This window comes from Rutidosis leptorrhynchoides, unplaced genomic scaffold (assembly GCF_046630445.1).
Source record: "Rutidosis leptorrhynchoides isolate AG116_Rl617_1_P2 unplaced genomic scaffold, CSIRO_AGI_Rlap_v1 contig429, whole genome shotgun sequence".
Classification (NCBI taxonomy): Eukaryota; Viridiplantae; Streptophyta; class Magnoliopsida; order Asterales; family Asteraceae; genus Rutidosis; species Rutidosis leptorrhynchoides.
In genome coordinates, this window is record NW_027266660.1 from 1 (window position 1) to 16,544 (window position 16,544).

General features: G+C 35.8%; 4 protein-coding genes across 4 annotated transcripts; 2 read left to right on the forward strand and 2 right to left on the reverse strand.

Annotated features, from left to right (window-relative positions):
• Nucleotides 1-21: 21 nt before the first annotated feature.
• LOC139883627 (uncharacterized) lies at nt 22-374 on the reverse strand (the record flags this gene model as incomplete). The annotated part of the gene is made up of 1 exon (XM_071867780.1): nt 22-374. A coding segment is annotated over exon 1 (353 nt), but the record flags the coding sequence as incomplete, so codon positions are not given.
• Nucleotides 375-10,037: 9,663 nt separating this feature from the next.
• Nucleotides 10,038-11,176, forward strand: LOC139883628 (methyl-CpG-binding domain-containing protein 2-like). Its single transcript, XM_071867781.1, has 4 exons — nt 10,038-10,492; nt 10,588-10,641; nt 10,730-10,890; nt 11,085-11,176. The coding sequence occupies exons 1-4, from the start codon at nt 10,038-10,040 to the stop codon at nt 11,174-11,176; spliced, it is 762 nt and encodes a 253-aa protein (XP_071723882.1).
• Nucleotides 11,177-11,654: 478 nt separating this feature from the next.
• Nucleotides 11,655-13,731, reverse strand: LOC139883630 (uncharacterized). The gene is made up of 4 exons (XM_071867782.1): nt 13,699-13,731; nt 13,550-13,606; nt 12,823-13,353; nt 11,655-12,671 (listed from the first exon to the last, which is right to left on the reverse strand). The coding sequence occupies exons 1-4, from the start codon at nt 13,729-13,731 to the stop codon at nt 11,655-11,657; spliced, it is 1,638 nt and encodes a 545-aa protein (XP_071723883.1).
• Nucleotides 13,732-13,970: 239 nt separating this feature from the next.
• On the forward strand, nt 13,971-16,031 carry LOC139883631 (uncharacterized). The gene is made up of 6 exons (XM_071867783.1): nt 13,971-14,266; nt 14,383-14,639; nt 14,779-15,018; nt 15,168-15,329; nt 15,647-15,736; nt 15,847-16,031. Exons 1-6 carry the CDS (start codon nt 13,971-13,973, stop codon nt 16,029-16,031), a joined length of 1,230 nt encoding a protein of 409 aa, XP_071723884.1.
• Nucleotides 16,032-16,544: the final 513 nt, after the last annotated feature.

A 16,544-nucleotide genomic window follows, 5' to 3' on the forward strand; every position in this document is an offset into this window, starting at 1 on the left:
AAATGTCAAAATAATAACTACCTTTCTTCCATGGATAAAACAGGGGGACCTTTGTTAGCAATGATCTCCTCATCACTGACAACACCAACCACCAATTCATCGCCGAGAGCCTTAGCTTGCCTCAAGGCATTAGCATGGCCATAATGCATAAGATCGAAGCAGCCATCCATATAAACACGAATACGCTTCTTCTGCTTCCTCTCCTTATGAAAGATTCCGGAATTGGACCAGACGTGAGGCAATGCAAAAACCCCGATTCCGCCAAAATAGCTGGTGGACAAGCCAAACAAAGCAGCAGTAAGCATCAGACCCCCAAATAGATGAGGGGTCTGATACAAAACATCCCAAATCCAGCCATTGCTCTCATAATCCATGGTCTATTTTGGCGAAGAAGAAAGAAGGGCCTGCAGAAAAAGATTAAAAACCCAAAGTTTAAAACATCTGATCTGAAAATTAACGAAATACAAAAAAGGGGTTTTGTATTGTATCAATCTAGTGAGTAATTTATCATAATCTGGCCCAAAAGAAAGCTGAATCTTAGGTGAAGATGAAGCAAATGACGCATGCGAATTGAGAGAAACGAGAAAAATAGAAATCGGAATCTATAAGAATGGGCTAACATACAATAGAATACAATACAATTTGTTGGTGTCAGATCTTCTTCTTCTTCTTCTTCTTCTTCTTCTTCTTCTTCTTCTTCTTCTTCTTCTTCTTCTTCTTCTTCTTCTTCACACCTTTTAAATAAATTTAATAATCCAGATTTGGGGACCAGGCTGGCTGGCGGAACTCTGTCTCTCTCTCTCTTTCTCTCTCTGTGTGTGTCTCTCTCTCTCTCTGAATCTCTCTCTCTTCTTTGGGATTGGCGAAGAAAGAAAGAACGACAGAAGGAACGAAACAAGAAGAAGAAGAAGAAGAAGAAGAAGAACAGCTGGGTGAGATATTCCGTCCCCTCCCCGCCAAAGCTTTTAGTATTCTCTCTCTCTCTCTCTCTCTATGTGTGTTATTTGGACGCTTTCGCAGCCTTACGTTAGTTAGCTTTCAACTTCTGCTTATAATTATATATTTTCGATTTTTACGTTTCTATATTACTACACTTTTTTGTAATAAGAAAACAATAGTAAAATGATATTTTTTTGCATAAAATTCCCCTTTAAATAATTTTGATTATTAATTATTAAATACGCCATTCGTTATATATACTTTTCTCCCTCCGAATATCTTATTGTCGACCGGTCAGATTAATCTCTTGTTCCAACTATCAGCACACGAAATGATAGAAAATTGGCCAAAAAAATTTTTTCATTCACAAAAATTATTTTGTTATTATGTACTAATACTCTATTTCTAAATAAATGACGTTTTTATAATATATAAGCTTTTCGATTAACTAAAAAATAAAACCAACATCTATTAAAAATCGGAGATAATATATACTAAGAGTATTTTACTCAATTATTAGTATAAAATATATTATTAAATTGATATTGTAATCTCCTAAAAATACCCTCGGTTCGAAAATATTTATCTCTTTATTCCATATAATTTTATATGAAAAAATAGGCAAATAGTTTTGGACGGAATGGTACTAGAAATAAATAGATTTATTGATTTCACTAAAACCGTTGCTCCATCTAGAGATGACATGATGAGAGACATTATCAGAATGTCAAAAAAGAAGAAGAGGGTACGTAGAGAATGTCAAAAATTTACACTATCAATCTAGATTCGGGTTTCGTTCACATTCATTTTAGGTGTTTAAATACTTCATTTATACTATTGATGAATCATGATCGAATCAATGCCACTCATATTATGAGTGATTCTTCAAATTAAATTAAGATTTAAAAGAAGAAAAATATTCATTTCTCTATTGATTTTTCACGAAAATTTTAAAATTGTTCGCATTTTGAACAATGAATGGTGAACGAACGATGATATAGTGGCAATTTTTGAATTGAAATCTAGAGAATTGTACATAAAAAAATTATTGATTTTAAGGGTATTTTAATAAATATAATTATAATTAAGTCCAAAAATAAATGGGTAAATTCATGAATTGTCTCTCAAGGTTTGCACATCCCGCCTCAAAAGACCCTATCGTTTTCCGTCAATCACCGTTAACCCTAACGTTTGTAATTTTCATCAAGAAATACCTGGTCGTTAAGTTTTCTGCCAGCTAGCACTCTTAACCAATCTATGTCTGACACGTGTCACATGACATGTCATATGATCTGAGTTACCAACTCGACCCGAACTGAAACGCGAACCAAAATCAAATCGTAATAATATCAAAGTGAATTAAAAAATGCAGTCCTTTAATTTTCAAAACTCGACAACCGTCGTACTACAATCTCACACAAACATTCGACACCTGCATCAAAATTCTAAAACCCTTGTCTCTTGCAGTCGTCAAACAATCGAAGCCACTGGTGTTGGGGTTAAACGTACATGGCGAAGTAAGTTTTGATTACATTTGTATTTTAGTGTTCGTTTTTGTTTTTTAATCAAACTCTATAATATGTAAAGTAGAAATCTTGTAAAAGTTTAAATATTGATCGGAGATGGTTTTTAAAAATGCAAGCAAAATACAATTGTGATTTGTGACTCATGATATGATTAAAATAAGAATTGATTGATTTTCAATAGTTAATGAATAAGGTATAGTAAGATAGCAAATTAAGTTGCTTTCTTTGCTCGAATTGACTCTTGGCAGATGAATAAGAGTAGTATTTGGGTTCATTTTTTGTTCTCAAATAGATCAAAATGGCATGTTCTATGTTTCAACATGAGCATCATATGTCCCATGTTCAATCGTTCTTACTTTTCAAGACAGGTAAAACAAATTTTCAATGATTTAAGAAAATAGAATTTTTGAGCACAAATGGACTCTTACTAGTTTATAGACATCAGAGCATTCCTTGTGGTCCCTCCCAAGTGTTATCTTTTTTTATAAATTTTTATATGATATAAAAAAATAATTAATTGTGTGCTATATGCATGGTTTCATATCCTTTTAAACAGGCGTGGACGTGAAGATGGAGAAGATGAAATATATTTAAGTGTTGGTGGTTTAAGGTTTCCATACATTGTAGATGATGATGAGAAAACCTTCTTTCAAGGTAAAATTTTGGAGGATGGTTTTTATCCTGCTAATAATGCAACAATTGATCCTATTACTACGATAATGGAACCTGAGTTTGAAGAAGATTATGAGCATTTGTCAGCACCTAGTTAAAATGAAGCACCAGAACTTAATTTCTCAGAAATTTATATAAATAATCAAGGGGATGATGAGTTGTTTAGACTAGAAACTAGATACGAGTCGGAAGAAATAGGTGATATGTATGGCTTTGATGAAAATGAATTAATGTATGGGAGCAATGATGAATCTGAGGAGAATTTTGTGGCTCGTAATATATATGATAGTAAAAAACAGAAAGGGAATGTAGAATTCAAGGTTGGTATGATGTTTTACAACCTAGATGAAGCAAAGGAAGCTATAAGAGACTATGCAATTCCAAATGATTATGATATCTTCTTCAAAAGAAACGAGAGAAAAAGGGTGAGAGCAGAATGTCGTGGTGGGAAGGAATGCAAATGATTTGTGCAGATTTTAGAAAATTGGAACACAAAAAATTTTCAATTGAAGTCGATGCATTGTGAACACAAGTGTACAAGAACTACATCCAACAAGTTGACCTCAACTCCATGGCTTGTGAAGAAATTCATGCCAAAAATTCTAAAAAATCGCAAGATGTCTACAAGAGAGGTGGCGGAGTATGTGAGGGACAAATGGATGCTAGATATAGCTACTCAAATGGCTTACAGGGTCAAGTCCAAAGCATTTGAAGAAATTTATGGGACTTATAAGGAGCAATATAGAAGACTGAGAGACTATGCAGCAGAAATACATAAAAGTAACCCTGGCTCGAGCTGTTTTATTGAACCTGGCCCCAACACAAATATATCCACGTTTCGGAGGATGTATATGTGCTTCAAGGCCTCCAAGGAGGGTTTTAGGTTCTATAGGCCTTTAATTTGTATTGATGGATGTTTCTTGAAAGGCAACAACTCCAACCAGCTGCTAACTGCAATTGGTAGAGATGCAAATGATCAAATTTTTCCTATAGATTTTGCTATTGTTGAGAAAGAATGCAAAGAGACATGAAAGTGGATCTCGTAACTTGTTCTTCAGGATCTTGGTTCAGCCGATCCAAGATCATGGGTTTGGATGAGTGATCGACAAAAGATACGTTTGTTTCTATAATATATCATATATTCAAATTAAATTATTATTGCATTTATCTTACATTTAATTTGCTTGCAGGGATTACAAAGCTTGTTTAATGAGTGGCAAGTAAAGAACAGATATTGTGTGAGGCATTTGTATAGTAACTTCAAAACTAAATATCCTTCTGAATAGCTAAAAAAACTCTTGTGGTATGCAGCAAAGGCACCATACAAAGGCGGATTTCCATGAACGCAATCAAGGAAAAGGATATTGATGCGTACGAGTATCTACTTGCCATTCCTGCAAGTAGATGGTGCATTCATGCTTTTGGTCATATGGCATAGAGTGACACAGTTGTCAACAATATGTGTGAATCACTAAATGCAATAATTTTACCTATAAGGGCACTACCAATAGTGAGTATGTTTGAGTGGATTGTTACATACACGATAAGAAGGTTTAGGAGCCAAGAGAGCGCTATATTAAATTACCAAGGGCCTGAGTGCCCTAGGATTTTACGGAGAATGGAAAATTTATTGAATATTCTCGATGATGGCTCACTGAAAGATCCGGAAACAGTAAATATACTGTTAGGTATGGTGTTATCTAAAAATTTACAGTTGACTTGAATACTTGACATTGTAGCTGTGGACTTTGGGGTATAGTGGGGATTCTATGTTCACATGCTATGGCAGCAATTAAGAAGAAGGGCGACAACCCAGAAGATTATGTTGATTTTTATTACAAGCCAAGAACCTTTATGAAGACATATAGTGGTGCAATGCATGGAACCAATGGAAAAGATCAATGGCCGAAGACAAACATTGACGATCTGGAGGCACCTCCATTTGTAAAGAAGCCAGGAAGGCCTAAGAAATTGGGGATGAGGAAGCCGGAGGAAACAAACAGTCAACGTATTATATCAAGGGTAAATCAGATACAAACTTGTGGTAGATGTAGACAACAAGGCCACAATCAGAGATCGTGCACAAGGCCATATGTTCCACTGATAATCTCGACATTATATTTATCTTCAATTACTTGTATATATGTTGAATTATTTATCTTTCTTTGTTTGGTAATTGTAGCTTTCAAGACCGTACCCTGATAATGGTGGAAGTGGAAATATGATAGCTAATTCTCGTCAATCAATAATTGGCTATGTTGAAGCAAGAACTAGACCTCTACATGACGATAGAGCTGTACAAGGAGAAACTGGACCTTCACAAGGAGCAAATGAGATTGGAAGTGTTTTACATCAAGACGGAACTGTTTTGCATCAAGATGAGTAGCTAGCACGACTATATGATTATCGACCATTATGAATAGATCATAGAATGGTGTCTTTGATTTGTGTTGGCCGATAGTAGTTTGGTAATATTTAATGACATGAATTTTGAGTTTGACCATTTCACTTTCGACTTTTGTATTCTTTTGAAGTCATTCTGTTATCAATTTTTGATTATTTTCGCACTATTTTATGGCTCTTAATGTCATTAAAAATACTTTATCTTTTTTTTTTATTAAAAAATACTTTATTCTATGTAAGCATGTTTTATTTTATGTTCATGCTATCATGGAAAAGCTTAGGTTCTATTATAAAAAAAAAACTTAGATTCTTCATTTTTATTTGATTTTGAAAGAAACGAATACGGATGTCGCGAGTCAATCTTTTTTTAGTTGTTTTTACTTCAAATCAGTTTCATTTGGTTCGATTACATTGGATAAACATATTTCGATTTGTGTTTCGGTTCGGGTCGAGTTGGTGACTTAGATCATATGACATGTCATGTGACACGTGTCGAACATAGATTGGTTAAGAGTGCTAGCTGGCAGAAAATTTAACGGCATGATCTTTCTTAATGAAAATTACAAACGTTAGAGTTAACGGTGATTGACGGAAAACAATAGGGTCTTTTGGGGCGGGATGCGTAAACTTTGGAGGACAATTCATGGGTTTACTCGAAAATAAATAATGCAAATGTTTTATTGGTTTGCTATGTTACGTGGGTACGTGGGGGTAGACGCCGTTTCCGTCTCGGATACGCACCGGAATCGGGATCGTGGCGGGGACGTGTACGCTCCGTCCCGGTTACTTTTGTAAAAATTACAACAAAACGTTTCAATAAGCAGTTTTTATTCACGGAAACGTTAAAAAAACAATGACAAGGTCACTGACTAGACTAGAGTCAATGATTCTTAACGGTGGTTAATTTGTTATCTAATTTAATAACTACAGTCTACAAAGATGTATCTTATGATTCTATGAAGACCTATATTCACGCCTAGGCCTACTACTCCTAATATTTGATTTATGAATCATACATTTTATAAGGTTTAATCCTTTTTTCATCAAAAAAAAAAAGTTTAATCATTTAAACTTTTAGAATTATACTATGATTTAACTTAATTTTAAAACTATTTAGTATTTTTTTATACTAATTATTATTTTTAATTATTTTAACATTACCGTCCCCGTACCTTCAAATTTTACGATTTCCCGTTTTCCGTCCCCACTCCCGTATTCGTATCTATATCCGTCCCGTTTTTAAGTAACATAGTTGGTTTATATGAATACCCAAAAATTGACATAATTTGGGGCAAATGGTGTATAAATTAAGATATTTTTCTTATTTTAAACTTAGTATTATTATATCTTCTGTTGCTAGATTCAAAAAAAAAAAACAAAAAAGAAAGAATTTTATTAAAAAGAATACTGAAAGATGTCGATCAATTAGATCGATTAGATTCTAAATGCGTCCACTTCATACAATCTGCTGTCAATTTATTTTCGAAAGGGGATCTGTTGACTTTTAGATACATACATTACGTAGAATATCTGATTAATCGATAGATATTTATGCATTTAATATGCACAAATCTTATACCACACACATGTCTATTGTGAATAATAATCAAATATATTGACCTATAGTTTTTTTTGAAGATGACCTATAGTTATTTTAAGAAGAGAAGCAATTTATTAAAGTCTGAACTGGTCACGTTACATACATACGTGCTGATGTAAGATTAAAATTTAACGGGTAGTATTAATTATGAGATGGTATCTCAACTTTTCCGAAAATTGCATATTGCTCACTGATCTTCGATTTCTTACGTTTGTATGCCTCAACTTCCTTTCCGCTCTATAAGTTACTCCCCGCCGTTAAGGGAAGGTTAACGCCCGTTAGATAAACTAACAGCCGTAAATGTGGCATTTACTAGTACTAAATTTTTTAAGTCGGTCCCACTTTACCATTCTTAATGAAATGAGAGGAAGGGGGGGGAGACGAGAAGGGACCACCTAATTTTTTTAAAATAAAATGCCACGACAACGGCAGTTAGTAGATCTAACGGACGGTAAATCTCACATCAGCAGCAGTTAGCTTATTAAAATGCCACAACAGTTGCAATTAGTAAATCTAATGTAACGGACGGTGAATGTCAAGGCGGCTTTTCGTAACCGCAGGTTAACTTGGATGGCGAAAGTGAAGTTGAGGTAGGCAATGTAAAAAAAAATAAAAAATGCTTAGGTGGTAAAAGGAAGTTTTGGGAAAAGTATAGGTAGCGTCTGTGTAATAATACCAAATTCAACAATTAATTAAATTAAATTACTTTTGATGTAGTAATGTAGATTTATTATTATTTTTTATAAAAAATAATAGTAGAAAAAATATAATAAATTAATAATAATTTTTAAAAAAATTATTTTAAAAATTATAATGTATTTTATAAGAAAAAATAAAGTGGATCGGTTAAGATCGGCCCACGAGACAATCCGGCCTTGTGGAATATAAATTCTAAACCTCATTACAAGTCTTGTGAGCAATGTTGTCATCTCAGCTCAAAAAAAATTTTGAGGGGGAACTTTTTACCTTAAGCATGTTAATCACCTTTTGCCACCACAATATATATAAAATCATCATAAAGGTTCTTCGAAGATATCTAGGTCACAATCAACGATTCAGAAGCGTCTTTTGCACGGAATAAAACACTCGCAAATTTACAGCGAAAGCAGTTTTCACAGAGACCTAAGTTTGACAGCCGCGAATGGGTATCATTGCCCACTTACACGATTTAGCCGCTTAAATCGTAGCTGGGTTTCCATCAACGCTCTCCAATCTCGACCGCTTAAATCGTAGCTGGGATTCCATCCAAGCTCTCCAATCCCGACCCCTCCATTAGTCGGAGGTAAATGGTAAGTATACTTTTTGACTTCTTTAGACAGATATATAATTACTATATAAATCGGAGACTCCAAATTACACTCTAATCTCGACCTGCCCACTCCTTTAAAGACTAGAATAATAATAATTCTACACTATAATTTAATTTTTTCTATTATATCCGTCTCAAAATACATCATGATTTTATATTTTCGAATACGTGCAACTAGACATATATTTTTTCATTAATGTCTATTTGAACGTACTTAAATATACAAAATATCGTATATTTTGATACATAAAGATTAATTAACTATTACTCCCTCCTTTCCAATATGATTATCATTCATTTAAATTATAAAATAAAATGGACAATTTATTTTAGACCAGATGGAGTAACAATTACCGATTAATCGGTAACACTCTGATTTATTTTTTCAACCGTCATCACCATCATTACCGTCTCCAAAGATAAGGAACGATAAAAAACACAGAGAAGGAGCCTTCGTCATCAACGGCGCAGATTTATTTGGTATGGTGTAATCAACGGTCCAGATTTATTTGTTATGGTGAGATCAACGGCGCATCGTTTGATCTCAACTTAGTTTGGTAGTGTCATTCCCTTACATGTTCGATGTTTTGTCGTTTTCTCGATGCATTTTTTTTTTTGTTGGGATTGAGCTGATATTGGCAAGTATTAATGATGCATAACTGTGATTAATAAAATTTAGAATGTGTTTAATATCTGTGTGATATGGAATTTATGGATTTCCTTAATCTGAAATCATCATTATATTAGAACTTTGGTGACAAATTTTCCGTTATACTTATTTAATTATTATTTACAGCTGCCTTATTTAAAACCAAAAAGGAATTATTGCATACTAACGTGATTGGAATCATCAAACAAAAATAGGTTTAAATAAAACCAAAAAGGAATTATTGCATATTAACGTGATTGGAATCATCAAACAAAAATAGGTTGCTCCACCATTTTTAGTGATTCAAGCATAGTATTTCGGATTGCCGAGTTTGTTAAGGTCAGTTTTTTCGATACGCTGTATGATAGATATTAGGCATTAGCTGTTTGTTGTTGTAGATCATTGCATCATCTGTAAACAATTTATAGTCATTATTAGTGTGTCAGTATCAATTTCATTGATGCTTTTGTGTTTATTTACTAACTTGAACATCCTTCGTGTAGGAGCAATAGCGTGTAAGCTCGGAATTTCTGAACATCAGATGATAATTCTGTTAGATTTACCTTCAAGTCGGTCAGCACAAAGTAGTGTAGTCATTTTGTTTCAAACGTGGGATTCATATAATCGACTCCACGTGGCGGAATTGAGGCTGGTTGTTGTTTTCATTTTTTTTAGCTCTGTTAAAATTGGATTGTTGTCTATCAAGTGGCAACTCTAAGGAAGCAATAGCATAACGTTGGCTGGTTTTAGATGAATTCAATAGGAAATACTAAGCTGGTACTCAGTTTGGTCATTTGAACTTGGACCTATTATAGCAAAGTTGCTAATTGTAGTGGCATTTTCGAAAAGTGGACGAAACGTGTTATTGAAGTTTATATATGTGGTTTTCTTGATTGTTCTTGTGTCCATTGCATGTCAGGAAGCCGGTTCAATCGATCCATGGAGATGCAATCGCCGTTCGGAAATGCTTCCGATCAATTGAACATGGAAGAAAGTTGCTTCAGTAGTACAAGTTCTGAGAAACAAGCTGTCGATGCTTCCAAGCAATTGGTTTTATACGAGCCTGTAGCTAACTCTACTCCACCATCTCTACCTCGTGCAGGCCTGCCGCCAATTGGCGCTTTCGCTGTCCAATGTGCCAATTGCTACAAATGGAGACTCATGCCAACAGTAGAAAAGTATGAAGAGATACGTGAGCATATCCTTGAACGCCCTTTCTACTGTAAGACAGCTCAGCAGTGGCGCCCGGATTTGGAATGTGAGGACCCCACCGACATCTCTCAAGATGGAAGCCGGATATGGGCTATTGATAAGCCTAGTATCGCTCAGACCCCTGCCGGATGGAACCGGAGTCTACGGATTAGAAGCCAAGGAAGTTCGAGGTTTGCGGACGTGTATGTTATGCCATCCCTAATTCATTTAAATTTATTGTTTTGAATGACGTTGAGTGTGTTTGGTCTGAACCATATGACCGAGTTGTATTTTTCAGGTACTATGAAGCTCCAACAGGGAAGAGGTTTCGGTCAATGGTCGAGGTTCAAAAGTATGTTTTTCCCATCACTTGAATGTTTAAAACCTTGCTTTGTATTTGCTTTTGCGTAATCATCGTATTGTTGTTTTTGGATTCTTAGGTTCTTGATGGAGCATCCTGAGTATCTAAAAGATGGGGTTACATTGTCGCAATTTTCGTTTCAAACTCCAAGGCCTCTGGAGAAAGACTACCTGAAAAAGCGCCCTTCCCGAGCGACTGCTTCAAATGACAGTGTTCGACATCTCGAATCCGTTGATGATGGTACGTGTAGGCCAGACACCGTATACTCTACTCTTATTAATGGTGATTATTTGCAAAATACATAGGGTTGAGAGACCATGTTGGTTTGGTTTCTATTTTCTTTTATGTAGAGATTCAATTCTTTTTTATTGTTGAAGATTGTAGAGATTCATTTCAACAACCAAAGAAATACTAAAGTGAATATCTTCTTGCAGGTCCTTATAATTCTCTAGACTTGCAGCTCGTTGGAGATTTTGACAACGTTGAGGATGATCTTGCCGGTCCGCCAAGAAAGAAGCAAGCCTAGTAGGAATACTTTTCTAGTTTCTTCTCCAAAAGGAAGGATTTTGTAGTGTTTTCTATATCAGGTTTTTAGGACGAAGTAAATGACCAGTTCTAAGGTTCTGGAGTGATAAGTTCTAGGATCAATTTCTAGACAATTGAAGTTGGTCTGAAAAAAATTGTGGTTTACTTAGAATTGACATACATCAGTTTGCATCCATGAATTTTTGGGCAAGGGAAGTTTAATTTTGTCATTAAATTAAAATAATTTATGCAAATAAGTGTCTCAGATTCCTTAACTCTTAAATTACACTGAAAAACTGAAAATGAGTCTCTGTTTCATGAAACTTCTTTCTGAATTCACTTCTAGACTGGTCAAATTCTGAACTAATATCTTCTTCTTTTTTTATAAATGGACAAAAAACGGCCAGACAAGTTCTAACAATGTTCGTTCTGAACTAATATCCGAGCAAGGAAATCGCTCATTCCAGGAAATAATATTACTATAGATCGCAAATAAGAATGGATGAAAGTAAAGGATCAGAAGCTCCACTAATATCAGCACCTGAAATTCTAGCATCCAACAAATAATTCAAACTTGAGTGTGTAATTATCTCTCCAGGAACCAGTACAGGTATTCCTGGAGGATATGGACAAATAAGCTCTCCCGAAACTTTCCCAACACAATCATCAATACTCGCTCTTCTTTTCTTCGTGAAAAATGCATCTCTAGGGCTCAAGCTCATATTACTTTCAGCAAAAGGTACAAATTTCCGGTCTGTGATGATAGCAGTCCTTTTTCTCAAATTCTGATTCTGCAAAGAATCTTCTGATAATTGCTTTATTCCTAGGACGAGCCTCTTGACATGTTCCTCACAAGTTCCTAGGTTAATCGCAAAAGTCATAGATTTGGCCTCGACAAGTTCACAGACAATCCCATGAACTTCACTAAGTATTTCATCTGCATCATAACCAGAAAGACCGAGCTTCCAAAAACCAATGGTAATCCGCAAAGGATCGATAATGCTAGGAAAGTCGAGCACTGAAATTCCAGGAATCTCCTGGACCGATTTTCTCAATTCGTTAGCCAATTCCACTGCTTTATTAAAAACAAAATCTTGACTTTCAGAAAGCTGAGCTCTAGCGGCATCTAATGAAGCTAACAGAAGATAACTAGGGCTTGTACTTTGAAGAGTTTGGAGACACCGATGAATTCTATCTCTATCTACTAGGTTTCCTGACAAGTGTAACATAGATGACTGTGTAAGAGAGGAAAGAACCTTGTGGGTCGATTGCACGGCCAAATCAGCCCCTTGCTCGAGAGCTGAAGGAGGTAGCTCCGAGTGAAATCCAAAATGGGCCCCATGAGCCTCGTCAACAATCAAAGGGATTCCATATGAGTGACACAAGTCGGATATCTTACATAACTCGCCGCAAATTCCGTGATAAGTTGGCGAAGTTACGAATACAGCAGCAGCTTGCTGCCCTTTTAACTCTAACTCCATCATTACTTTCTCCACCTGTATGACAAAATATCTTTAATCTTAGTGACATTCAAGATGAACAATTCAATTTTGCAAAATAATAATGCCTCCGTCTTCAAATAGACGACGTTTTACCTTTCTAAATAAATTCAAAATAGAATGTACACCAGTAAAGCATTGAACTTGCCTGTGATGGAGTGACACCGTAAGAAATATCCCAATCCTCATTATAATTAGGTATGATATATTTTGGTATAGCTCCTGATAACACCATAGCTGATATTGCCGATATGTGGGAGTTTCGAGGAAGAATTAAAATATCTCCAGGAGAACAAGTAGCCATTATTGTTGCCTGGATTCCACAAGTAGTACCACCAACAAGAAACAATGTTTTTAAAGATCCAAATAACTTGGCCGCTTGCTTTTGTGCTTCCCAAATTGGCCCTTCTCGAGAAAAAAGATTACCTAGCTCTGGCAGCTCAGGCAAATCATGAAGAAACGGCCTCGAACCGATGAGTCGACTCAGTGAAGATGGAGCTTCTCGTCCTCTATTGTGCCCTGGGAAGTGAAAAGTGGCAACATTTTGTTTGGCTGAAGCTTCTAAAGCAGCCACCAATGGCGGCTGGGGAACAATAGTTTCATCTTTCGAAATCGAAACTGATTTGGGTATTCTCAATTTGGTTTTGTAATCGGGTTTCTTCTCTAATTGGACTCGTTCCTGCAAATGCATTTTACATGTACGATATGAAGATAATATGAAACTGAACCAAAAAAGATCGATTTTTTACAAGTAATTCCAGATTAACTCAGCTAAAGGCTAGTTAAGAAGCTTGAATTCAGATACTTCAACCCTAAAGAGATAACCCAGAAGCTGAAATTCATCCTAGAGAGAGATTGAAGGAGCAAAGACTTACTTGAGAAACACAAATTCTGGAACGCCGACTATGATTTGCAGAACCTAAATGAAAACACTGGACTAAACAAAGAAATTAAGAATGGTATCAATCAAAAGCAATGAACAAGCTATATAATACACCATTGTATTAAAAGCAAAAAAGCTTACAGCGTTTACAGAGGTTGAAGATGAACTGACCATTGTCTTCTATCTTTGCTTATCAAAAGCAAATTATTTCTCTGTTTAATCGAATAAACCGAAGGAGACATTTACAATATTACCCTTGTGTTTGATATATGTTAAAATTTGGTACATGGACTCGGATAGAATATAATGAAATTTGAGGAGCGATATATGTCATGTATAAAAGTTTGAGGACCCGAAGTATCATACATTAAACAAGATTGATCAAGCAGTGAAGAAGAAAAAAGGAAAAGAAAATGGAAAAGCATAGCGAGATTGTTCGGAGAGAAGAAGATGGAGATATGGATTCCATTGAAACTAAGTGGAGCGAAAAAGTTGAAGATCTAGTCGAGGAAGGAGCGACGGAGGAAGCAATTGCTCTCCTGGAAACAGTAGTTTCGAAACTCCAAGTGAACGAAACGGCGTCCGCCACCGCTCAATTAGCCGCTGCTTTATCGGAATTGTCCGCTCTTTACAACTCCAATTACCTCTCTCTTAAGGCTGACACGCTTCTCTCACGCGCCGCTCTTCTCACCGCCACTCAACATCAGAGGTAAGTATGTGTGTTTCTAAGATGTTCGACGTTTTGTTATATATCCAATTTTAACGTTGTATGTTTTCAAAATGCTGTTTTCGAGTAAAATCTAAAAATTGTTTGCGTTGTGCAAGTGTTAGAAAGCCATCGGAAAATGGAGTTTCAGTATGTGGAGAGTCAACTATTGCTGGTGAGTCGCATTTCCTCATCGTTTACTTCTTCAATAGCAACTCTGCACGAATATTAGACGTGTTTATTTGTATGTTGATTCGGAACATATATAATATGATTGATTATGTTGCTGATGTCGATGACTTAGCAGGGCTTGGTGAAGAATCAACAAATAAGCCTGACATTGTGTCATCGCCTCGGAATGCAGATTCAGATGATGGTATGTGGTCATCTTCTATAAGCATGAACTTAGTAATGATGTATTGACCAATTTACAAGAAAAGTCTTAACTCATTGTTATGTCATCTTTCTGAAATTGCAAATCGGTGCAAAAATGTTTAAGTGGGGTTATCCCGTAGATTGGGAGGCTATTGCAGACCGACCAGATGAAGAACTACTTCCCTCACAAAGCTCGAGTAGAGAGCCGAACCATTCACCGGAAGATATTAAAGTTGAGGCTCCTAAGCGTCGTGGGAGGGGAACATTCTCTTATGACAAGAACAAAATGTATAGTGATCAACAATTTGAGCCTACGGCAGGTGATTCAGATGATGAGGATGCCAGTGCTACTACGGAAGGGAGAAAGAATTCAAATCAACGTAAGCTGCCTCTTTAATTTTTAGTTTGAAAGTGTGCTGATTCGGATTGTCACTCTTGTGTCACTATTTGTACGATTTGCTCAATAGTATTACTGAGCCGTAGGGACACAACACCACCACAAAAACTAATTCTTTGTTTCTTAATACAGCAAACTATGGCCCACGTCATGTGCTTGTCCTAGCCGACTTTTCTCCAACTTTGCGGACCATGGATTTGGAGAAGCTTTTTGCAAACTTCACAGATCGTGGAGTTTCCATTCGCTGGATCAATGATACGACAGCACTAGCAGTATTTTCAAATCCATCAGCCGGTAATTTTGTTTTTCATAATCTTCGAATTGTAATTTGGTAATACATTTTCCATTAAGTTCAAAGTACGTCAAGCTTTGTAATGACTTAATATATATATCGGTAAGAGTGTAATAATGGCTGAATCGGTGGCCATCTTGTTGTGGCTTACCATTTATGTTGGCAACCATCTTTTTCCTTCACCACCCTTTATTTATGTTTACGTTAGCTTGTTAAATTATGTGTGATTTGCATTATCTTCGTCACTATCATGGTTGACTTTGAAAATGATGAGTTTTGCTCCATTTTTCATTTCATTGTCCTTGATTTTTTAATGCAGCACTTGAAGCTCAAAACAAAGTCCAATGTTCTTTCACTGTTCGTGTCCTTGAAGATGATGATGCTCTTTTGGGATGTATTCCCATAAAAGGTATACATGATGCATAATATAAAAGGGTGCGAGAATTAGTATATATTTTTTGTATAAGATATTTATTCTAAGTGTTGATGCACATTACCTTTGTGTAATTGAACTTTCAGATCTGGAACCTCCTCGTCAGAGGCCAAAGACATGTGCAAGAACTGCCCAGAGGCTGATCGCCCACGGAATGGGATTGAAGTTGCCTTCTACCTTTCGGTCTAGGGAATCCAAAGAAGAAGCAGCTAGGCGGAATCGAATAGTTACTAGGCAAAAATTGAGAGATGATGCCTGGGGTGATTCATGACCTTGTATTTGCTACAAATTTTTTTGTTTATAAAACTAAAAAATGATCGTGTCTTTATTTCAAGAAGAAGAGTGGCATTGAAAGATAAAGTTTGATACTTGTTAGTATTACCGAGTTTGAGTTAAAAATTAAAACTTTCGAGAAAATTCTCTCATGTTTTATTTATAATATTTTTTTTGTCCCTTGCAATTTTTTCGTTAACTTAAAAATCTCTCACGTTTTCAAAAATCAGTCAAAAAATATTTTTCTACCGTTAACTTTGCACATGTGGCACCTAGTATATTTGTGACATGTGTCATATGACTCATCGAAAATTTTGACACGTCATCAAAAAATCAACATTTTCTTGGCAAAAATTGGTGACGTGGCAAAAAATGTGTGACGTACCACTAACACATGTCACAATTTTATTGGTTCGTTAGCTGAGTAGGCGTCATGGAGCGCCACATAGGTGCCACGTAGGTGAAGTTAACGGCAGAAGGGTATTTTTGGCTCAGTTTTAAAAACGTGAAG

What these genes read in the sequence shown, in the direction of transcription:
- LOC139883628 (XM_071867781.1), top strand. Translation starts at nt 10,038, where the DNA reads ATGGAGATGCAATCGCCGTTCGGAAATGCTTCCGATCAATTGAACATG. An exon ending in AGTTCGAGGTTTGCGGACGT is followed by an intron (nt 10,493 to 10,587) that starts GTATGTTATGCC and finishes TGTATTTTTCAG; the next exon opens with GTACTATGAAGCTCCAACAG. An exon ending in TCAATGGTCGAGGTTCAAAA is followed by an intron (nt 10,642 to 10,729) that starts GTATGTTTTTCC and finishes TTGGATTCTTAG; the next exon opens with GTTCTTGATGGAGCATCCTG.
- LOC139883630 (XM_071867782.1), bottom strand. Translation starts at nt 13,731, where the DNA reads ATGGTCAGTTCATCTTCAACCTCTGTAAACGCT. An exon ending in CTTCAACCTCTGTAAACGCT is followed by an intron (nt 13,607 to 13,698) that starts GTAAGCTTTTTT and finishes TGTTTAGTCCAG; the next exon opens with TGTTTTCATTTAGGTTCTGC. An exon ending in CCAGAATTTGTGTTTCTCAA is followed by an intron (nt 13,354 to 13,549) that starts GTAAGTCTTTGC and finishes ATGCATTTGCAG; the next exon opens with GAACGAGTCCAATTAGAGAA.
- LOC139883631 (XM_071867783.1), top strand. Translation starts at nt 13,971, where the DNA reads ATGGAAAAGCATAGCGAGATTGTTCGGAGAGAAGAAGATGGAGATATG. An exon ending in GAATGCAGATTCAGATGATG is followed by an intron (nt 14,640 to 14,778) that starts GTATGTGGTCAT and finishes GTTATCCCGTAG; the next exon opens with ATTGGGAGGCTATTGCAGAC. An exon ending in ATTTTCAAATCCATCAGCCG is followed by an intron (nt 15,330 to 15,646) that starts GTAATTTTGTTT and finishes TTTTTAATGCAG; the next exon opens with CACTTGAAGCTCAAAACAAA.